The 24,966-nt window shown below is 38.6% G+C and overlaps 2 protein-coding genes across 2 annotated transcripts; one reads left to right on the top strand and one right to left on the bottom strand.

Moving 5' to 3' along the window:
- Positions 1-3,366: 3,366 nt before the first annotated feature.
- Positions 3,367-9,827, bottom strand: LOC120007645 (binding partner of ACD11 1). The gene is made up of 5 exons (XM_038858020.1): positions 9,671-9,827; positions 8,856-9,018; positions 5,471-5,546; positions 4,108-4,221; positions 3,367-4,021 (listed from the first exon to the last, which is right to left on the bottom strand). The coding sequence occupies exons 2-5, from the start codon at positions 8,969-8,971 to the stop codon at positions 3,596-3,598; spliced, it is 732 nt and encodes a 243-aa protein (XP_038713948.1). The 5' UTR covers positions 8,972-9,018; positions 9,671-9,827; the 3' UTR covers positions 3,367-3,595.
- A 1,240-nt stretch (positions 9,828-11,067) lies between these two features.
- Positions 11,068-13,039, top strand: LOC120007295. Its single transcript, XM_038857497.1, has 6 exons — positions 11,068-11,272; positions 11,357-11,561; positions 11,619-11,891; positions 12,251-12,373; positions 12,488-12,737; positions 12,851-13,039. The coding sequence occupies exons 1-6, from the start codon at positions 11,068-11,070 to the stop codon at positions 13,037-13,039; spliced, it is 1,245 nt and encodes a 414-aa protein (XP_038713425.1).
- The last annotated feature ends 11,927 nt before the right edge of the window (positions 13,040-24,966 follow it).

Below are 24,966 nucleotides of genomic sequence, written 5' to 3'. Positions count from 1 at the left end.
CCTTATCAACTTTACATGCCTTTTCAGGTATCATACTACTGATGTACAATTTCACCTCCACACGCCTTTTCAGGCATTATACTAGCTTATGGACAATTTCAGCTCCACACGCCTCCTCAGGTATGATACTGTTGATGTACAATTCTAGCTTCATACTCATTTTCAGGCATCATACTGTTGATTTTCAAGTTCAGCTGCATACGCTTCCTTACGCATCATACTATTGATGTACAATTTCAGCTCCATACACATCCTCATGCATAGCACGGTTGCAGCATAATTCTAGCCTCTACAGGCCTTTTTAAGCCCCACTCAACTAATGATTATAACTCATATTCCAAACCCTATACCTATTCAACTAATGCTCAATTCTATCTTGCAGAACCAATATACCACAAACTACTCTCCAAGTCGAAGTGACATTCGAAATTAGAAAGTGGGAGACAATTGTAATAACCGAAATTCGTATGGGTCCACTGAACCCTCAAATAAGGGCCTAAGCCCAATAATATTAAATCTCATAAGACCATTTGGCACCTAGGCCCAAACAATGCTCAAAGTCTATGGCCTGCTAGTCTTCAAACCCATAAGTCACGGGACTGCAAACAACACTGACGACGATGATACTATATGCAAGACATCACTTCCTGACACGGATTAACTAACACATAAAGGATGTGGTTCCATGACAACACAACTACCAGGGTGCCAAGACAACTAACGTATATTCTCTTCTTAGGAGTACGATCAAGCAATCCACGCTTCCATCATTGAACCCGGCAAGTGACTTATCTTCAGGTATGATCTATTGATCATATGATTTCAGTTCATTTATGTTTACTCAATTGATCCCTCCTTTCCTCGACCAACATGTGTCCCACCTTTATGTTCAGTAAACACCAAACCTAACACTTATATCACTTTCCGCTTTCAGCCTTCTGATACTTTTGTGACATTACACACATTAACTCTAAACTTGGCCAATAAGGACACGAGTTAGCAGCACGACTTTTGAGTGAGACCTCACTCTCATATAAATATCCTTCTCCTACATTGGGAGAAGGGGATTGGAACCATTACAAGCTAAACACATTTTCCTGACCTCTCACCAGATATTCAGCTCAAAACATGACCTCTCGTCGGTCTTTTTTCGAAGGTCACTCTACTCGTCTAATACACTGACTTGATCGTCAGAGTTTCTACGACCGACACCCCTCAATCCGATCTTGGAGCTCCTCACAATCGTTTTCACTATGAAGATTGCAGGAGTCAATGGTGCAAATAAACCTCCACATCATCGAGCTGACTTTTCAACGATTGTAGAAATTGCTCCTACAACAACTAATATAAAGCATGTATGTGAAACTTATTCGAAATGATCCCTTATAGGTGTCCTGTGTTCATCGTCATTTAATCAAAGGAAGGAGTTTTTGACAAATGATTTTACTGAGTAGCCCCTCTTGGTGTTGGAGGAAGGTCCTTCAAATTAGTGAATGGTGTTGGCACCTTTTTCAGTATCAAATTGGAGATGGGAAGGATGCAACTTTATGGAAAGATTTTTGACTTCCAAATGGGCCTTTATGTGATATGATTTCAGCAAAGAGGGCGACCTCCATCGTCTTGCCATGGGATGCAAGGGGGTTGTTGAGGGTATCATATCAGCCTCAAGTTGGCGATTCCTAAAGGAACTCCATGAACTGCAACATGTTTGGGACACCATTGATATTCAACCTAAACCTTGGTTGAAAGACATGGTCATTTGATATGGGATGAGCTCAAGTGTATTTTCTATTAATTCTACCTCGGAGGAGATTAAGTCCAAGCAAGCAAAAAATATCATTCACCATATCTTATGGTATAAAGTTCATATCCCATGAGTTTTGTTCATCATGTGGGTGATTTGTGCACAACGACTTTATACTTTGGACATGTTACTAAGCTTTGGTCTGGATATATCTCTACCATGTTATTTATGTGGAAGGGGAAATGAGATACATGCATATCTTTTTTTGATTGTGTATATTCTGCTAAAGTTAGGAATATGATTAAAGACAAAACTGGAGTTTTGATTGGCCGAGTTTAGCATTGTTCGATCTAGGGATTCGGGCAAGCAACTATCTGAAAGCTGAAACTCTAGTTAAAATGGTTGCAAAGCTTTGTCTTTTCTGTATCGATTTATGGAATTTGGTAGGAACGGAACTCTCGATGTCATAATGCACTCACAAGACCGATCACTTTTGTGGTGAAATTAATTTGTGAGGAGGTGAGGAGCAAGCTTTAAAGTATGCTTCTTTTTAAGGATGGGAGATGCTACCCAATTTTATTGGAGACGTGGACTTTTGGAAGAGGAAGAGGATGCTATATTGTTGGGCAGAATGCATCTGGAGCTGACAGGTGTGCAACATGTCTAACAGGATGCTCCTGTTTAGCCAGGAGAATTTACCATCCAAACAGATATTTTGCTAGTTTAGTGTAAGTCTAGAATGTATTTCAGTTTGGGACAAATGCTCTTTGATTTTGTTTAATCCTTTGATTGGGTTTCAAAACCCTTGGTGTCTTGAGACTTCACTTGAGAAATGCCCTTGTACTTTGTGTATTGTTTGTTTCTTTAATGCAACTTACTCACCAAAGAAAGAAGATACGAGCTAGTGAGGGACTTGGTTGGAGAATCCAATAGCAAGGTGATCGTACCATGGTCCTCAAGTTATCTTTTTCTTGATCCATGCCCAATATTGATGTCGCCACTCTTAACACATCTTTTGCAGCTTCCTGAACCTCGGGATGTATTTCTCCACTTATTCACCTTGTAATTGAGTAAGCTAGCTCAAGGTCAATGAGCATCTTAGAGTAAATTTTCAAACGAACAATTTCAACCAAATCTTTCAATTTCTTATTTGATTCTATATATTCCTCTATACGTAGAGTACGTTGAATGCATAGAAATGGTATAACATAGTTTGTCATTCGTATTTACTACTATCATTTCTTCATTATAGATTGAGATTTTCTTCGAACTTGATGCACAAATAGATAAAATAGCAGTAAATAACTTCTTTCTAGCCCAAGTCAATCTCATATATCTTTTGTTGTTTGACACGCATAGGGACATGTCAATCAAATTAACTAATTAATGCCAAATAATTGACCACGACTTTGCATGATAATCTCCCTTTCATATCTTCTCGAAGTTTGCATCTATATGTGAACCAAAATTTGATGTTCTTTACCTATAAACTAGTTGTGCGCAACACGGGACAGCACACAGAATGAGAAATATGCCTCAAGAGCTGGACCCAACTTAACTTTGCCTATTGAGATCTCGCTTTATCTCATAATTGCTCAAGGGAAAACAAAAAACACAAAAACTTATCCATGATTGCTAAATGACACATTATTTTATGATTATTGCATAACTAGGTCTCACTTTTAAGTTCTAATCATGTACAAGGAGCTGTCTCAGTCTAAGAAGTTTACGGTATGGACTAAATAAGCATAGGGCAACTGTTTACATATGAGAAGCATCAGACGCCCGATTCCTTAACACTCACATATGCAGGATCAATTACTCAACGCATATCCTTGGTGCTCAAATGTCCTACTGTCTAACACCCCGATTACCCAAATCAGCAGCAGCATTTGCAGCTCGATTTAAGGCATCAGACATCCAAAGAGCTCCCTTGGAAAAGTAGCTACTGTTTACCACACTGTTTGCCGCAGCTACCGCCGTTCGTCCAGTTGCTGACACAGCCGATTTGGTGTAATCAGAAACATGATACTTTTCATCCATTGATTTAACAGCTTCCACCCCAGCAAAAAGCTTATCTGCGAGGCCAGTCCTCTCAGTCAGCTCAGCAACCTTAGCTGACGCAGTTGCTGAAACTTGATGCGACTCATCAAAGGCCTTGGCCTTGCTTAATGCATCTTTGCCCAATACAAAGCCTTTGGCCAACATTGATTTGACAACTTCCTGAGTCATCGTTAGCGCTTCACCAGCAGTAGGAAACTCCGATCTTTCAGAAGACTGCCAAAAATTAAAGGAATAGACTTAGAACACATGAAAAACAAAAGAGCAAACTATGAGCATAACTAACTACAAAATATGCATACAGTTGAATTAGTCTCATCTTCATTGCTCCTCGAAGGCCTGTTCCAAAAATCAAATTCATCTTCATAGTGTCCCCATCGTGTTATACATACTCGTTGGTCCATGATAGTAGCACCCTGAAATCATAAAAAGTTCCAAGAAAATGCACACGACGGGGTAATTTTTTTCCCTTTTCATTCCTTACTTTCATTTTATTTGTTTATAAGGGGAAAGGGAATCTGCATCCAACGGGTCAATCATAACCATGTACCTCCAGACCACATAAACCAACTTTTAAACAATTGCCAAGATAACAGAAAATCAAAGGAAATATTCAAATGCGGAAAGGTATGGGCGTAGATAGGCAAGACCATTATGTTTTGCATATCTGATAAAGCATTGCGCAACCAACACCACCTAAGAATTTCAAACCATTACTAAGAAACTGAACATAGTGCAACAGAAAAATGCAAACGCAAAATGTCGAAACATAATTGGACAACGAAATAAACAGCAGCAAGCACAAAAACCATTTCTCAAAATTTGGATGGATCACAAACACACATAATCCTACAGAGAGAGTATTTCAAAGCAAAATGAACAAAAGAAGAATGAATATATGTCGCTTACAAAAATTATAGTCGCTAACGCTATCTACAAAAAAAGAAGGAAAATTCCTGAGAAATGCGGCAAAATATAAGCACTGCATCAATACAACTTCAACATTAAATTCATCATATTAAACTGTTGCAGCTCCTCTATGGGATTGATGACGATTAAAAGAGCAATCAGGATGGAGTCAACTGCTGATTTTTACAATTTCTCAGGTGGGGAAATCATTCTTTAGTTTAATCCTACCTCTGGCTGCATTTTCTTTTCCTTGGATTAGTAAAAGCATAATTATTCCATCAAGGCATTGAAAGGATGCCACTCCACATACCAAAGATCATTACTTGGAGCACCCTCCTTTACGAAGATGTTGTCAATGCATTGTTTCACTACATGCTATACATGCATGGTTTTACACGCAATCTTGCACTATTAAATAAATTTTAAGTTCCTGATCACAGGATGATAAAAAGCAGGAAGCATTAAAAAACTCCTATTTTCTTAATAATAAATGGGAAACAATTAAGAACAAAAATGCATTCAAAAACTCCTTCCATAACATGCAATAGCAATATGGAAAGCATTAAGTCTCAATTTTTGTCTCTCATACCAAACACATGCTGAGTGGAGATAAATTACTATGCCAATCATTTCAATGAAATTCAAATCAAATGTAGCGACCCAATAAATATTGTCACCCAATTGCGACACCGTAATACATATTTCCCACATCCGTTATCCTAACATTATGTGCAAAGAGTTAAAGTCAAAACTCACACTGAGTAATACAGCAGTTTCTTGTGAATAAGCATCTTTGAATGTCACATATGCAGTACATGCATAGTCACCAGATCTGTTTTCCAAGAAAAACAAAATCATGTAAAGGAGTAATCAGTTGCAAATAAGATGTGATATAATGCTATAAAGTTCGGAAAAAAATAGTGCCTTGATATATAGTTCAAGGCCCTGTTTGGAATGCCTATTACAGGACTCCATACATTCTGGAAAAAAAATTCTATCCAGTTTATAAATAAACTTTGGAGCATGCTTAGGAGACTTTTTACAGTGGCTGCTGAAGTAGCTGTACACCTCTATCTCTTTACATTAACAAATGCAGGCTAGTTCTTTATTTCCTTTAACCTTCTCAATTTTTTAATTTTGCAAAAGATGAAAAAGCCACGTGTTTAGACTGGTGTGTAAGACGCATATGTGGGTTCCAGGGCCTGTAGCAATGCTGGCAACACCAATCTATGGCTGAAGATTTCAGTGTAAAATGACAATAGGTCTCAAGATAAACCTTACGAAAAGTGCGCTTATGGCAATAGGCCATGTGGAGAATAAAAAAGTATAGCCACAATCTTGGTTGTAGGATCACTTCAGTATCTAACATTGCTGAGGAGTAAGGACTAGCATTGGGAGCAAAGTATATGGAAAAGACAGTTTGGGACCCAATTATGAAAGGATTGAGAAGAAGGTGGTGGGGTGGAAAAGTCCTGTAAATATGGAAGTCTCTCCTAAAAACTGTGCTCCAAAGTCTACTGGTTTACCACACGTCTCTTTTCCATATCCTAGAATCCGTTGTGAAGGGCTGGAGATGATAAAAATAAGGTTTCTTTGCCCAAGCCATCAAGGAAAAGAAACTTCATCTGGTCAATTGGGAGAGTAAAAAATTTAAAGGAAGTGGGAGGTTTAAGAATACAAATCATTCTCTTTAATATACCATTAGGTATTGGACTATGGACATAAAATAGCAAAGCGACCAGTACATGGAAAATGCTATTGATCCTAAATTAGGAAGCTAGAGATGGATGAGTATCCAGGAAGAACAATGCTTCTACTGGGTATGGGTTACGAAAGAAAATTCAACGGGTTTTAGAAGAATGGGAAATGCATCTTCAGTTTATGATGGGCAACAAAAATAGTATTCTTTTGGCATGACAAATGGTGGTAACTAACCATTCAATCTCAATTACCTGTAACATACAGGCTGGCCAGAAATAAGTATGCAGTGGTGAAGGATAACCGTCAAATGGTTGATCGCGTCTTTACATGGAATATCACTTTCAAAAGGAATGCTACGGGCTGAGAGGTGCATAATTTTGACATGTTATCCTAGGTAACTTATAAATGCCTCCTAGGACTCACATGGAAGACTGACTGACACAAGAGTTTCACAATGGAAGCCGTTTCACAGTTAAAGCCTTCTTTTTCTCAAAAGCAAAATATAACATTATGACACTGTCAAAATTTAATTCCTATAATGACACTCCAAGGGACTTGTAGAAAAATATAGACCGAAGGAAAAAGGCCTTCGTTTAGTATTTTTAGACTTATAGAAGACATATGATTGGGTGTTGAGGGAAGAAATGTGCTGGATTTTGAATAGAGGATTTCCGATTAGACATGATTGGGAGCCGTCGTTAGTGTTAGCACTTAGCACTAATGGAGGAGTTACATGAAAGTTACCAAGGGTTGGCACTAAGCTCGTTCCTATTTGTTATAGTAATGGATGAACACACACGATATATCCAAGGTAAGGTAACTTGGTTCATGTTGTTTGCGGATGATATAGATCGAGTGGATGCGACAATATTGGGAGTTAACTCAAAACTCGAGATGTGAAGGCAAGATTTAGGGTCTAAAGAATTTAAATTAAGACAGACTAAAACAAAATACATGAAATGTACGTTTAGTACGAGGCAGAGCGGACAAGAGAATAAACAAGCGATTAAATTAGATGAGAGAGAAAGTAACAAAAAATAAAAATTTTAAATATCTTTGCTCGATTTTCCAAGATGACGAAGATATTAGTGAAGATGTAGCTAATCGGATTACATACAGGTGGATGAAGTGAAGGAGTGCATCCGGAATTTTATGATACCCAAGGATTCCTTTAAAGTTGAAGGAAAAATTATATTGGTCGGCTATACGACCAATGATGATGTGTGGTTTTAAGTGTTGGACTATTAAGAAACAACATATCCAAAACATGCATGTAGTAAAAGTACGAATACTTTGTTGGATACAGGGCCACATGAGAGAAGATAGGATAAAAAAAGAGATTATTAGATCTACGGTAAGAGTAGCACCAATTGAAGATATGTCAAGAGTAAACCATTTAAGATGGTATGGGCATGTGTAACGTAGAGACAACAGTGCGGCAGTAAGAAGAATCGAAAGAATTTGTATAGGATAGAGTAAGAAGCGACGAGGAAGACCTGAAAAGGCGTGGCTTGAAGTAGTAAGAAAGGATATGAATTCAATAGGAGTTGATAGAAGTATGTTCTTGAAAAGAAATGAATGATGAAAATGAATACACGCAGTGGATTCCTATTGATTATCTCGTAGACTCATGTAGGCGACCCCAAACTTTTGGAATAAAGACTAAGATAATGATTATGACACTCTTATTATTAAATTTGGAAGATAAGGCAAAAAAGACTTTCCTTGTCAGGAAATTTGGCTGCCAAAGACACGAACAGAAATTGCATTTTTAAGAAGGAAGCTACTACAGAGAAAATTTACTATAAACACTCTTAAAAGACGGGGACATATTTTAACTAACAGATGTAATCTTTGCAAGACAATTAGACAAACCAGGAATCACTCCATCATAAGAATCTGTTTGGTCAACAAAAGATTGGAAAGGAGTCTACAAAATTCTGAACAGTACCTGGGTGTTAGCCGAAACCAATGAGTAGGAGTTAAAGGATCGGAATTTCAATCACAAATCAAGGGAACAAGAAAAATTGGCGGACTCAAGTTCTTTATTAGTATCCTGGCTACTTTGAGGAAAAAAGAGAGAACGAAACAAAGTTGTTGAAGGGATCAAAACATGCTCAAGTGTTGTTGGGTATATGTGGTTACATACCCTCTGCTTTTGATCCAATGATAAGATGTTGCAATGAGTAACACAATATAGCCCAAGCATACAATATAAAGAATTTATATCAAAAAATGCCTATTTGGTTCTACACAGTTACTCCAAACATCATACAACTATGTTTGAACGATATTAACGAATATACTTGGTAGTTAATGTCTTTCCCTACTTTCCCTTTTCAGTCCTTCAATCACTAAAAATAGAAAATTTAAGACCATTATACAGCATTGCTGTTTTATTAATATTGAAATCCGACAATCATTACAAAAGTTTCTGTACCTGACAATTTCAACATGTTCTATCACACCAGAGTAGGCGAAAAAATCATATATATCCTTCTCCGTAGCTTTGGGGGAAAGTCCTGTAACTTCCACAGTGTATCCATCTGGACTCATGTTGTTGACAACTTCTAGAAATGTAAAACTGGAGCAGCTTCTTTATCCTGGTTGAGTAAAGGAGTAGACAGAACACAATAGATTTTAGAGCAGCCACCAACATATACATATATATACGAAGATATTAACACTAAAGTGACCATGACTGTGATCTTCAAAAAAAAAAAAAAAAAGATGCCCATGAATCAATGATTTGATAAAATCTCATGAATTGTATGTGGAATTCCCTCTGTCTAGAATAATTTAACCATGATTAAATTGATATGTAAAGTGTTCATCATCCACCTCATCATCAACCAAAGTCTTTAACCAAAATTTTGGGGTCCACTACATGAGTATATGAGAAAATGAACCAGATCCATTTCTATCTAGGATTAAACTGTTCAAAGAATCTCCCTAAAAACCATCTCACAAACACAGTTTTCAGATAAATCAAGAAGACTGATCAATTCGATTCACCCAAAACTAACAGTAAAAGTCGGACCTATAGATCTAAAGATTCTATCGAGAACCCTGATTAGGGCATGCATAATTCTATCAGCCAATAATGGATTTTGTCATAAAACTTATTTCCGCTCGATATTAACAAAAGCAGGAAAAGAAAAACGCAGAAAGAAACATCTATCTCTACAGAACTAAAAGGCAATCGTTTGAAACAGAAAAAGAAGAAAAAAGCAGAAGCTAAGATCAAATTGGTACCTGTTCGGTTGTGAGGAAAGGAGCACTCGGGAGTTGAGATCAAATAGACAACCGAAGCTTTCTGGAGAATTTTATCATGTTTTTTCACATGCACATCACTATGCACGGACCAAACAAAACTAAATGGAAGCCTGAAATTAATGGAAATTTAGGTGCTTAATTTATTAGTTATTGATCATATAATTACTCAATATAAATATATTTAATGAAAAAATAAATTTATTTAAGTGAAGAAAATCTCAATTATAAAAAGAGAAATTTTATATACACACCATTAATATATTAAGTCTACACCACTTTTTAAATTTTTTTAGTTTTCAAAAATATCCTAATATACAATAACATATAAACTCTTAACCTAAATATTTAAAAGAAATATTTTTATATTTTTTATTGATGATTACTAAGTTTACACCATTCTCAAAAAGAAAATCTAGTTTTCACTCTAAGAAACATTGTAGAGAATATCAAAATCGTTAAAGATGGAAGATGACGAGCTACATACAAATTATACGAAGACAAATCAGTTACAACATTTCGAGATCAACATTATATACAATGAGAACAATGATCATGATGAAGATGAAAGTATTTTAGGGTTTGAAATAGTTTTCTGACCGATCCACAAGATTGAGCCGTTTTTATTTCCAATAAACGACGACACCATATGTCGTTTTTATGACATCAAAACGGCACGCTTTGCCGTTTGTATTACCATAAAACGGGAAAGGAGCCGTTTATATTACTAAAAAAGGGTAAATATGACCCTTTTTGTATGAAAAAAACGGTGTATAGTGATCTTTTTGTTGGTAAAAATCGGTTGACTATGTCGATTTTATGTTAGTCAACCATTCCCCCTTCGCAGCATTCTTTTCAAGATATTACGACGACAAGTTCTGAATTAATGAAGGCTGATTATACCAACAAATTTATCACATATGATGTGAGTATACTATAATTAAGGAAATTTATTTTCCTCGTTCATTTTTATATACTAATTTGGTGATTCTCTGACAGATATACAAAAGTAAAGATCAGTTGATTTCTTGGGCTCGAGGGGTTGCTATACAAAGTGGACATGTCCTTACGATCAGAGCCTCTGATTGCGGTGGAAATGGTAGGAAGCCGCGAGTGTTGCTTGCATGCGAAAGGTTTGGTTCATATAGGCCCACGATTAGTGTTGACTCTAAGAATGCCAAGAAACGTCTAACTACCGGTACCAAAAAGTGTGGTTGTCCATTCTTACTTAAGGGAAAGAAAAATAAAATAGGGGATGGTTGGCTTCTGGAAGTTATAAAATAGGGAACGCACAATCATCCTGCTGTTGAGTATTTTGAGGGACATAGTTATGCAGGGAGATTGACACATGAGCAAACAGAGTTGTTGGTAGACATGACATGTCTAAGAATTTATTGCGACCAAAGGAGATTCTTTGTACCATAAAGAATCGCTATCCTTCAAATGCAACGACACTTAGAACTATTTATAATGCACGGCAGAGGCATCGTGTAATTGAGAAGGCCGGAAGGACACAAATGCAATATTTATTGGGTAAACTATTCGACCTCAAGTATTATGAGTACCATAGATCTTCTATTGACGGTACAGACACTGTAGTTGATTTGATGTGGGCCCATCCGACGTGTATTGATTTGCTACGTACTTTTTCACGTGTTTTGTTATTAGACTGTACGTACAAGACTAATAGATATCGGATGCCGTTGTTTGAAGTTGTTGGGATTACATCAACTTGTTTAACATTTTCAATTGCATTTGCCTACATAGGTGGTGAGCGTATTTACAATTACTTGTGGGTACTTCAACGGCTTCGATCAATTATGGAGGATAATAGTATTGAGCTACCATTAGTGATAGTGACGGATAGGGAGTTGTCTCTTATGAGTGCCAGCGAGAATGTTTTTCCTGATGCTTAACTTTTGTTATGTAGATGGCATATCAACAAAAATATTTTGGCAAAGTGCAAGAAGATGTTTAGTGACAAAGCCTCATGGGAATTGTTTGACAGTATATGGAATACTGTTGTTTTGGCAGATAATGAGGATGATTATTTACGTAGAGTGAATGATCTCATGACCACATTTAATAGAAATCCCTCTCCTGTTGAATATGTCTTAGATACTTGGTTAAATCCTTATAAGGAGAGGTTTGTTGCTGCATTCACAAATAAATATAAGCATCTTGGAACAACAGCAACAAATAGGTAATGAAACATATCTTCTGGGTGTTTTATATACATATTCTATTAAAAATATATATGTTTTACATCTTTTTTTGCAAAGTTGAAAGCGCACATGCGAAGCTTAAACGACAATTGGGTTCTTCCCAAGGGAGCTTCGAATCTTCATGGTTGAAGATTCATTCTCTCCTTTAATTGCATTTTACTGAAATATATGCCTCGTTCGAGAAAAGTAAGACTGTAGTCCAGCATAATTTCAGACCAACACTTTTCAAAGAAATCCGAGGATATGTTTCCACCTCTGCACTTGATCTCATTAGTGAGCAGTTAAAGTTTGTAGATAGTTCATGTGCACCATCATATTTGTGTTGTTGTGTGAGTAGACGCACATACGGTATTCCATGCTCCCATGAGCTCGCTCGATACGTTCGAGATGATGTTCCAATCCCATTATCTGCATTGGACACCCACTGGAGCCGCCTTCAAATTATACCACGTGATCCTCCGTAAATTCCTGACTTCATTCCTGAGTTAAGCAGGTAAATTTCCAACTTGATTTTTATGTGTTTATCCATCCTCTATACAATTTAACCATTGTAACATCGAACATTTTTTTTTAGATATGTTTCGCAAGTAATGAAGGAAGATCCTTCGAAGTGGTCATATTACCAAAGAAAAATCAGAGAGGTATTTGATCCGAACACAACACACTTGACAGAGCCTAGAGATAAATTTAAGACACGTGTAAGACTTTCAAAAGCTGAACTATCTACACACCGAGCTCCTTCTGCATTTGAACTCGTTGATAGTACATGCATTGACAAATCTTCGCAATCATCGAAGCTGACTTCAACTGATAAGAAGATTTTTGTCAAAAAAAAATCAAGCTAATCAAGGAAGAAATAAATTATCAGTATGTAAATTACGCTTATTTTATGAATATATTCTTATATTTAAACATCAACTAAATTTATTTCCAACAGGTTAGTCGCAATTCAAATATCACATCAATGGTCGTTGTGGAGAAGCCGTTAGGAATAAATATATATCGTGGTCAATTCCCCAGTGCGATAGATAAATATATCAATGACATTGTCGATGTTGCCGCTGATGGTAATTGTGGATACCGAGCTGTTGCTGGTTTGATGGGGATTGATGTTAAAGACGGCTAGAAATATGTACGACATTCACTATTGGAAGAGCTCAACATGTGGGAGGGATTTTACACAGAGATCTTCGGTGATAGAACTAAAGATCATTTGATAGCGCTCAATTATTATGAGTCTCCTGCAGATATGAAGTATTGGATGACAATAACAGATATGGGACACTTGATAGCTACTCAATATAACATTGTGGTTGTATTGCTGTCAAGACATCAATGTTTGACGTTCTTACCACTCAGAAGCCGACCGAAACCTTATCATGTTAAGAACATTATTGCACTGGGCTTTGTCAACGGGAATCATTTTGTGCAGGTGATGATGAATATAATTATTATTTTGTTATTTGTCGAATTAAAAATTGCTGTACTAATGTGTATCCATATACAGGTGAGCTTTATTGACGATTGTCCGATACCACCAGTGGCTTTATATTGGCATCATTACCATACTATCCAAGCTGAAGGATGGGATGAACCTTATCAAAATCGGATTACTCAGTTTGCAGAATTAACTGGTTCAGATGTTGCTACTAGAGAGACATTTGATATAGATAGTGACTAGAATTACTTTTTTATAATGTCCCGATGATAGACTTCTATTTGATCATTTGTTAATGAGATGTTACATTTACATTTGCACGATAATAAAGTTTAGAAAGATATGCAAAATAAAGTTTACACTTAATTTAAACTGACATTAGTAGAAGTTTAATTGTAAGTTTAGTTGCATATACAAAGTAAATAAAGATATGCATAATAAACTACATATACTATAATAATACAAGAATGTCAGACCCAACGAAGTAATCCAGTGTCATTGAGTATACGAGTAATCCTCTCAAACTGATCCACCAAATCATTGACACCACTGTCCATGTAGTATCCACTACCTCTACCAACCACATCACGACCAATATCATAAACCTCCTGTGCAGCATGCAGTCTACCATATGCCTGGATGTCCGCAACACCCCATGGACGTGGTAGAGGTAAAGGTACGACATCTGGAAACTGCACAGGATGAACATATAAATGAGTACGTGGGACATACCACTCCATAAATCCATCAATACAATCTATCCCATCCATCCCAATAGGGACACTCCGCAATGTGTCATCCAATAGGTGACTCTCCATCTATCCCATGTTTGAACATGGATCACGTCTGCCTTGCGCTTCCCACGGCGAATGGACTCGCGCTGAGAGTTAGGATATAGCGGAGGGGGTGGAATAATCTACACACGTCCGAATTGGCGGAGTACGCGCTCTGGACTATAAGGCTCAACAACATCCATGAATGGGATACAACCAGTGAAGAAAGATATATCATGGAAGGGGTGAAAATGTCTGGCATCTCGATATGGCTCCCACACAACCTACAAATCACCATTTATTGTAAGATGTTAGTAATTGTAAATAAATAACAACACATGTAAACAAATTTGCTAACCTCTTGTGAAGACTTTGTATCAAAAATTAGCCGTGTGGCTCTTCCTAAATCTGCACCACCTCCAGGAATGTCCCTATCTATCCAACGAGATGCTTTGGGTGAATCCTCATAATAACGTATAATTGAAGGGCATCGAATTGGACGGACTCGTGGAAAATGATCATAAGCCCACGCCTCTAGAAGAGTTAGATACCCAGCAACCTGTCTAGTGTCATCTTTAGTTGCATCCCCAAGTTGGAGATATAGATGACAAAGTGCGGCTGCACCCCAAGCATAATCTCTCATGAAGTCAATGCACGTGCACATGAAACTATCCGCTCCTGCGAGCAACTGTCATCAACACCACTAAACTGGACTCGAAGCCACTCAAGCTTTACGGTATGTCCAGTGCCACCCTCAAGTGCAGATACTGCCTCATTAATGGACACTCCTAATGCATCACTAAGTAGTGTAATGGTAGTCGCCGTAGTCAATCTATGCGCAACCACTACATGTCCCTCAATAGGTAAATGCAATAAAGAAGACACATCATCTAAGTCACAGTCATCTCACCAAACCTAAAGTGGAATATGTTTGTATCTGGGTACCAACGCTCCAAAAGTGCAGATATCAACCATCGATCGCAATGTGCAAACGTGCAAGATGCAAGAACACTCAAACCGCTTCTATCAATAAGCGCTTTGAATCGAGTGGCTGTCACAGGGATCTTCCACTCCAATAGCTTAGATCCGTGCGAATGCATACGAATAGACTCACGTTCCTGACATATATAATTAAGTTAATAAACAATTTAATTGTAAAGACATTAAATAATTTTTAAATTAAAATATAATACTTACATTTCCTTTCGATATTCTACATGCAACGTGGTGACTAAAATTTGGAATGACATCTAATATCTGAGGACCGTACAGAAAAGAAGTCTCCTCAGGGACATCCGTACTATGACTTGCATCAGCTTGCAAAGGTGGCGTCTCTATGTTCTCATGTGCAACAACATCCTCCATTTGTGGATTATTAGCATCATTAGAGCCACATGTCTCACCTTGAATTTGTTGAGTATGCGCTCTACGAGCGGAGGCTGTAGGTCTATTACGCTTGCGCTTGTAAACCTCCATTACTAGAAAGGGGAAAAAATTACAAGTTAAAAAACGAATATTATACACTGCTGCCCCAAAAACAGCAGCATTGTGTTGTTTTCAACGCTGAAGAACGACTCACTCTGTCGTTTTTTGTTAAAATAAACGACATAGTCCGTCGTTTCTTTTTAAAAGAAACGACAGACGCAGTCGTTGTATTGAGAAAAAAAGAGACATAGTCAGTCGTTTTCCAATCCAAAAAACGACAGTATCAGTCGTTTTTCAGCAATGAAAATGGCACGATATTGTCGTCTTTTCTTCACAAAATCGGACTTGGTTAACTGATTCTAGGCATACGGATTCATTCCCAAAAAAACTCCCCATTTAACAATTACACACACCCACTCATGCTTCGGTGACAATAAACAACCCCATATCGTTCGATTTGATAGATTTAATAATACATTTTAAGAGAAATATGAATCCAAGTGCTTACCTTCAAAACTCACGGCTTGAAACTTGGTTTTTGCCTTTTCTAGGTCAGAAAAATGAGTCGAATCTGGAATGAACAATCGGTAAGGGCAACGTGATTCAGGATTTGAAGAATCGGTAGGCTTAACCGTTGGCACAAGTGATGGAAACGGTAAAGAGGAGAGAATATTTTGTGGGTTTAAATGTGTGTAAACTTAACACAAATAGTTCTAATATTATATAATATAAGGGTAATTTGGTCTTTATACAATGAATTTGTGTGTAAACTTATAATTTTTTGATGTAAGCTTATCATGACGAGAAAGTGGTGTAGACTTAGTATATTGATGGTGTGTAGATAAAATTTTCCTTATAAAAAATGCCTTTAATTATTACAGTTATAACATTGGGCCCCACCTCATTTTTGAAAAAAAAAATAAAAAATAAGTCTAAACGTTGACTTATGGAAAGCCAGTGGTACGACTCATTTATAGTTACCAGTACTGCTAATTTATAGTTAGTGGTACTGCTGGCTTAATGCATGCGCTTGGCACAACGGTTCCGTAAAGCGGGACTGCAGGCACTTTTTGATGGTTGCAGTCCTGTGACCCGGACCAGGACGGTCCGGAGTTGGTAAAATATTTAGAACGAGTCAAACATTAAATGATGTTTTTTATGTCAATTATATTTAACCATTATTTAATGTTATTTAAGTAATTGTTTATCATCTTCTACACTGGATAAGAGACGTCACAATATTGGCTGCTTCTGATACTCACGTCCCACCGGATGTGCCAAAAATATGTTCGTCGTCTTCTTCTCTAGATAGGAGACCTCACAATTCTGGCTATTGGGAACATGAGTTTTGTGGATATGGATGTTAAATTTACAGGTGTGTCAGGATTTGCTGTCAACCTAAAGGATTTTGATAGGATGGTTTGTAAGATTTTGCACCAATTCTGACCTCTGTACCAAATGGACTGTGCGCAGTTAGAGAACACAAACTGTTGGCTCGAGGTTTGCCATGCCGGGAAAAGAACACAGAATGCCTGGAGTGTCAATATGGGAGAAAAAAGCAGGAAATACATAAGACTAATCACCGGAATGAAAAGAGCTCCTATTGGAATGAAATTAAAAACAATGCATGCGTGCTTTACAAGCTTAAACTAAAACGTAGCCGTACAGGCTTTTGGAAAAGTAAATCTAAATATTAGTTGGTGTGGAACCATGCTAAATAAAAAGATAAATGGCCGGAGCCATGCCTAAGAAAGCAAATAAAAGATTGAAGACGTTGGGTATGTGTTTGACGTGGGGTGGTTGTTGCTTCTTTCTCTTCTTCTTTTGTAGTCCTTAGAGATTAGAACTTCTTTTGTTCTTCTTATTGGATATGTCGTGGGATGTCATGGAAATCGTGGCATAACTACTCTCTTGCTACTTGCTCGAGTGACTGGACTATTGAGTCTTGTAACTACAACTTTCTCCTGAAAGTGAGAATAATGGCAGTGTCCTTTTGGTCATGCTGCTTCTTTATGGATGGAGTGCACTCTATTTGATGTCATAGAAGGCACCTCTTCGCGAGTCTTCAGGCCTCATGAGGAAAAATATGAGAACATGACTCATGGCGAATTATCTTGTTGCTTCTTCTACACGAAAAGCTATGTGAAAATGGATACTTCTGAGTGGTGCAGGATGAACGTGGCTTCCGCTATGGAGAGATGTGTTTCACCTAGAAATGTGTTTGAGAGGAAACCGGGTTGTTCAGCTAACAAAATTACGTTCCTCCTGGTCATAATCCAACAAACCACGTTTGGGAAGAATCTTTATGTTAGGACCAAAACTCCCTAAATTGTAGCTCCTTGGACAACTAACTTCGGACAGCCCTGATTTCTGAGAACTAATCCCTGGATTTCATGCCAGCAACCAATCAAAAACCTACAAATGAACACCGATTAGCATAAAAATCTCCTTGCCTCCGCCACATGTCAACAGTAGATTGGTCGCCTTTTGTGCATTGTGGGTCCCTCTTTGTCACATGTCAACTGACTTGTAGGACTTAGTTTTGGTACAAACAATGCCCCTTTCAAACCTTCCTCTTGGAACAAGGGAATGATTTGAATTTTGATTTTTGATCCTCCATCTATTGAGTCATCAGCGTGATCTTTGGCCTTATTCTCCACCAATTAGCTAAGCTGACACGATTTTCATTGAGAGTTTCACCTCCACCCAAAGAGTGACAGAGGAAAAACTCTTTCTACTGTCTTCTCATTTCTTCGTCTCTCTTCTCTATACGAAACTCCTTCTTTCACAAAATTTCTTCTGCTATCTTTCACCATGGCCGCCGTTGGAACTTTATATCTTTCTTCTGACCCAGGTGTTCAAGTTCAAGAAATCATTACTCAAGAAGAAATCCCCATAAACGGCCATCCTTTTTTGCAAGTTTCTACTCCAGCCTTTAGATCTGAGAGTTTCGAACTCGCCCCTTCTTTTGTTGGTTCTTTCCCAAAATCACTGAACTCTTTCTACCCTCTCTGTGGCTTCGAGCTTCCCTTCACCCAAACTCATTCATAGGCTACTTATTTTAAGACCTCTTGAATCTGCCTATGGCCCATAGAGGACCCACGGTATGGCAACTGGTTTGGTCACCTTTACCCTCATCTGGAACATTTGTGGGAGAGACTTGGGATCCAGGACTTCCTCTTGATTAGTGACCAAAAATTCCATGTTGACAAAGCAATCCTGTGTGCTGCTACTCAATTTTGGGACGTGGAGACCAATTCTTTCCATTTCAGGGCCCACCCTCCTAGAATCTTGCCTTCCTTTAGGGGATCAAGTTTGAGGGTCCAGAAGCAAACAACGTCGTCGAGCCTTTAGAAAAAGCCTATTTCGCTTGCCCAAAGGTAAAAGATATCTCCTAATTATTTTGGTTGAAAACTTTTGCAAAAGGTAAAGACACAGTTTCGATAGAACCCAGGATTTCACCAGACTTGCCCTTTGCAGAGCGCACAGGGTAGTGTACTCCTTTGCTCCTATGGTCCTAGCGTTGGTGTACCAGGCCATGAGATCGTTCATTGAGTCTGGTTTTGAGAGTTGCCCTGGCCCTCTGTGGATAATGTAGCTTTGGTTATGGGCCTACTTCAAGCCCTTGTGCCCTGAACGAAATCCTGCCTCCTTAGACCTGGATTGTTTTGGTCTGCAATTCAAATGAGTTGAGCCTTTGGGTCACATCTTCAAGGACTGCTTCTCTAACTTTTACCAGGATTTCTTCCAGTTTACTGATTTTGCTTTGTTCCCCTTTAACCGTTGACAAACTCCTGATTGGTTAAGCACTGATCCAAGTGACATGGAGATTGCTGAAGATGTTGAGGCCGTTGTGCCATTATGGATCAACCTTCTGTCTTCCAATGATCTTCCATATTATTTTAGGGAGTCTCCTCATAACAACAAGTGCGGAGTATAGTATTATAATACAACTCAACTGGCTTGACAGTTTGGACTCGTCTAAATGGTTCCTCTGCCACCGTATATTTTAGAGAACAAATCATTTTCTGGCAGGGGCTTGTGGTTGGTTAAAGCTCTCATCAACATCTACTCTGTGTCTGCTTCAATCCTGTCTTCAACCAAGATTTTTGCCTTCACTGAATGCCATCAAGCTACCCCAGAGTTCACCCACCGGTGGACTGAATATGTGAACCAAAAATTCTCCCACAATCTAGAAGAACTCCTAGTCGTTGTTGCTCCTGACCCAAGGTTGAATGGTACTGGTGACTCTGGTAAGCTCCTGGAAATTGTTGCTACTGCATTCTATTTGTTGCATGTATTGAATACTGTTGTTTCTTGCAGGTTCTATTCAAGCTTCCTCAAAAGACAATGATAGCCATAAGGTGGATTCTATTGTGTTTACAAAAACTCCGTCAACCCTCCAAAAGTTTAAAAAGACTGTGGATGTCAGGTGTTGAGATCCTCCAAAGGAGTTCCCCCTCCATTGGTCCACTAAGGTGTATACCATTCACGATTCTCTAGAGAAGGTAGCGCTTCTGTTTTGAATGAACTATTATGTAAATTACTAACCTTGAGAGTAATCTCCTTATGTCTTTTGCAGATTGATTATGATTCCCCACCTTCTCAAGCACCTCCTACTCCCAAGAAAAAGAAGAGTACTCCATTTGTCACTCCTCCACTAACGTCCAAGGCTTCCTAGCTAAGTTGGCCAGTTGGACTTCAGTCTTAGTTCCTCGAATTCCAATGATTGGGGCTTCTAGTTCTACTGGCCCTAAACCAACTTTTAAAGAACGGATAACAGTAGTAGAGAAACTCCTGAAGACTCTTGACGCCACTAAGCCTGAAACTTGTCTGCACCATTCAATGTTCAGTAACCTAAAGACTGCCATAGAAAAAACTCCGCAAGCTTCAGATTTATCTGACTCCGTTCGTGGCAGGCTCTTGACTTTCTCCAAAGATCACCCCATCCTTATCTCTGACTTCAGCTACAACAGAATTCGTCTTACAGAATTGAATCCTGAAGAGGCGAAGCTGAGGAGCATAATGCTAAGCATAAGAGTTTGGGCAGTGAGCTGAAGTCTTCTCTGGTTGCTGAAGAAGATGAAAATAGGACAATTGATGTCATCGTCCAAGAAAAAGTGAAGTTGTATGAAAGGACTTTGGCTACTATATCTTAGAAGAATGATGTCACCCTCAAGGAATCTAAGGTTGTGTATGCTTAGGTGTCCAAGCTGGATGATCGTGCAAAACCTATTGCCAGTGAAAAGTCTTTCATTGAGGTGAACACTGCAACTTCTGTTGCCAAATGGGACCAGTTGAAGGATATATGTGCTGAATTTATCATCCCTTCTAATGAAGTCTCTCATATTGCTGTAACCATGCCAGTTGACATGTCGCTGGCTGGTGATTAAGATGCTGATGATCCCTCTGGAGGTTCTGCTTGATAACCCCTGATGAATCATTAAAACTTCCTTCCCCCTGCTTCTGTTTTTTCTCAGGTTTCTTGCGTGGTTCACTTGAATGCTCCTAGTAACTTGTTGGATTTTATGTTTTCTTGTTTTGGGCATTTTGGTGGCGTAATTTTGGATATTTTGTGACTTTTTCTGAATGGCTAATGGTAGAATAATTGGGATGCTGGCTTGGTTTCCTGAATGACAAGATTTTATTGTGGATAGGGTAGGATTGATGGAATTTTATTCTCGTTAAAGGTGTTTTTTGGCTTTTTCTATAGGGTAGAAGGTTGGCACAATACAGACTTATCCGTAGCTTCCCATAGAATAGGATAATACCTCTTGAGATACTTCCCATTTATAGGATGCCGGTGTTGGGTCCCGTCCAGATCTTGTAACCAGTAGACACCTCCTTTCTTCACCGTTGTCACCTAATAGGGTCCCTCCCAGGATTGTGACCATTTTCCATATGTTGAGTCTCTCTAACCAATGGGGAGAATAACTTTCCAAACATAAAATGTCTTCTCTAGCACTCTCCTGTTATAAGCCTTTATGACCTTCTGCTTTTAAATTTGAAAATAGTCATAAGCAGCAAGTTTGACTTCATCAAGGCCTTACAGCTCCGTCAACATAACTTGATAATAGTCTGCAGAAGATAATTGATTCAACAAGGCTACCCTTGTTGATCTAACTGCCATCTCCATAGGAAGAACTACATCTTGCCCATAAGTCAGCATAAAAGGTGTAGCTCCTGTTGCTATCCATTTTGATGTCATGTAAGCCGAAAGAGCTTTTGAAAGAGCTTCATGCCAAGCCCTTGCCCTATTCTCCACCATTCTTTTGATAATGTTCTTCAAAAATTTGTTAGTAGACTTCATTTGGCCATTGCCTTGAGCATAATATGGTGTAGAATGTGAAATTTCAAAACCATATTTCAAGGCAAAAGCTTGTACCTGATCTCCAAAGAAAATTGTGCCTCGGTCTACCACAATGTGTTAAGGTAGACCGAATCTGTGAATGATATTCTCTTTGATAACCTTTATCATGTCCTACTTAGTTACGAATTTGAGTGGAAAGACCTCCACCTATTTTGTGAAGTAGTTCGTGATTACTATGATGAAATAATGTCCTTTGTTAGAAGGTGGGAAGATATTCCTAATGAGATCTATAGGTTATCCCCTAAATGGCCATGGCCTCACAACTGTTTGCATAGTAGTAGCAAGTAAATGTTGAATCTGCCCATATATCTGGCAAGGCCGGCATCACTTGGAGTATTGGATACAATATGCCAGGATAGAAGGCCAAAAGTATCCATACCTTCTGATGAGCCACCTCATTTTTTAGCATGCTTGATAAGCTCCGCAAACTCCTTCATGTACTTCCGCCATTATCTTCAAAGATTCCTCCTAACTCAAACATCTCAGGAGTAAATCATCTTCTTGGCTCTTCTTATAAAGCTCTCCATCCATTAGCGCATAGTTGACTACTCTTCTCCTAGTCTTCTAGTCTGCCTTCAAATTTGGATACTTCAGGGACTGGATTAAAGGATACCTCTAATCTGACTCTGAAATCTCCACATGAAACGTGTCCAGAACAACAATTGCCCTCCTTTTGATAGAAGGCAGAAGTTTCCTGTATATTGTGATGGTTTTGTCGTAGGCTCCTTGGGGAATTTTGACTCCTACGACCACCTGTGCTAGCTCGTTTGCTTCTGCATTAAATCTCCTTGGAACATGAGATATAATTACATATTCAAAATCTTCTAGAAGCTGCTTGGCCGCCATGTAATATGGTGCAAGGTCTGGACTATGACATTTGTATGTGCCTCCCAAATGGTTGATCACCAAGTGGGAATCTCCAAAGACTTCAATATTTTGCGCACCTAGCTCTCTGATGATCTCCAGTCCAATGATTAGTGCTTCATACTCTGCCTGGTTGTTAGTACAATCAAAATCAAACTAAAAGGACAGAAGAGTTTTCTGACCTTCAAGAGAAATGATAACGATACCACATCCTGACACCTAGTCTGTTCTGGAACCGTCAAACATGAGCGTCCATGGAGAATAGGATATTTAGGTATGTCCTCAACTCTGGAGACTCTGTTTCTTCAATGTCTAGACAAGGATGATGAGAAAGAAAGTTTGTTAGTGTCTATCCCTTCACCGCCTTCTGAGGTACATATTGGAAAGAAAACTCCATCAAAGCAATGGATCATTTGCCAATTCTTCCCCTGATAATCGATCGAGACAACAAATATTTGATGAGGTCAGTCTTGCATAGGAGCAAAACTATGACTGGTAGCATGTAGTGTCTGAGCTTGGTAGCAGCAAAGAACAAGCTTAAACAAAGCTTCTCAATAGGAGAATATCTTTGTTCCGTAGAAGATAGAAGTCTGCTGAGATAATAGACCGACTACTCTTTGTCGTTCCCATTGTCCTGAGCTGGGAGACAACCAATTGAACCTTCTACTACTGAAATGTAAAGTTTCAACGCCTTTTTGGGCAGAGGAGGAGTAAGGATAGGAGGTTTTGCTGGATACTCCTTAATCTTCTGGAATGGCTGTTGATGTCTGTCATCCCATATGAATCATTCTTTCTGTTTTAGTTTTTGGAGCTCAGAGAATAGATGGAATTTCCCAGCAAGATTGGAGATGAATCTTCTGAGGAAGTTGATCTACCTCAGGAATCTTTGAAGTTCCTTCTTGTTGCTAGGAGGTTGTGCCTCGAGAACAACTCTAGCTTTGTTCTTGTCAACCTCGATGATGCCTCTTTGATGAACCAAAAATCCTAGGAAGTTCTCTGCTGAAACTCCAAAGGCACACTTAAGGTATTCATCTTTAGCCCGTATTTCCACATTCTACTGAGTGCTCGCTTGGGATATGCAAGGTACTCCCTATGAGAAGGAGACTTGACCACCACATCATCAATGTAGATTTCCATAAATCTACCAATCATGTCATGGGAAATAGAATTCATAGCTTTTTGATATGTAGCTCCTGCATTCTTTAGGCCGAATGACATCAATACCCATTCAAATGCCCCTAGAGCACCTGGGCATCTAAACACTGTTTTGGGTGTATCTTCTTCTGCTGTAATGAAAATCTGATTGTAGCTTGAGTGTCCATCCATGAAGGATAGAACTTGGTCCTTTGCTGCTCAGTCCACCAGTATTTATGTCATAGGCATAGGGTACTCATCCTTTGGTATAACAAGATTCATATTTTGAAAGTCGATGTAAACTCTGATCTGTCCGTTCTTCTTCACTACAGGAATGATGTTAGATAACCATTTCACGTACCTTGCAGTTCCAATGAACCCAACTTTGAGAAGCCTCTCCAATTCATTTTTGACCAACAATGTCACCTCATTTGACATTCTTCTAAGAGGCTCCTTGTGTGTCATCTCCTTGTATTCCCATGCAAAACATTCTTGAAATTCTTCAAGTAATTGAATCATCTCTTCTCTGATGTTTGGAGGCAGGAGTTGACTAATGAAGGACGGTCTTGGAGACTCTTCAGTTCCAAAATTGATTTCGTCCATAGGATCTTAAACGTCAGTTTTCAGGTCATCTATCTGGATAGCATGATCTTCTGGTTGGTCCTCTTCAAAGACCAATTCTACTGCATTCATTGGGGAGTCAGTCTGAAACAAACTCTCCAAACTTTTCTCTACTAAATAGGAGGTCATCTTCTGCATGGTGACCTTCAAGGCCTGATCTTGGTCAACTTTTGTTGGTGGTCTTGACATCATTGATCTCTTGGATGATATAGGTAATCGGCCTGCAAATTCTGGTCATTAGGGGGCCAAAAACCTGAGTGCAAATAGATTTTACCTATTCCAAGGATGAATCCTTGTTGAAGGTAAGTGATTTGGGTTTGCCTTTATTGTCCAGGCTTGTAACTTTGAGGTTGCCAATGTATTTAACATAAAGCCTGGCTTCTACAGAGTTTGCTGATGCCAAAAATGGATTTTTGTCTGCCCTAATC

This window comes from Tripterygium wilfordii, chromosome 10 (assembly GCF_013401445.1).
Source record: "Tripterygium wilfordii isolate XIE 37 chromosome 10, ASM1340144v1, whole genome shotgun sequence".
In the NCBI taxonomy this organism is placed as follows: domain Eukaryota; kingdom Viridiplantae; phylum Streptophyta; class Magnoliopsida; order Celastrales; family Celastraceae; genus Tripterygium; species Tripterygium wilfordii.
The sequence above is the reverse complement of the archived record's forward strand: the minus strand, read 5'-3'. Positions and strand labels throughout refer to the sequence as shown.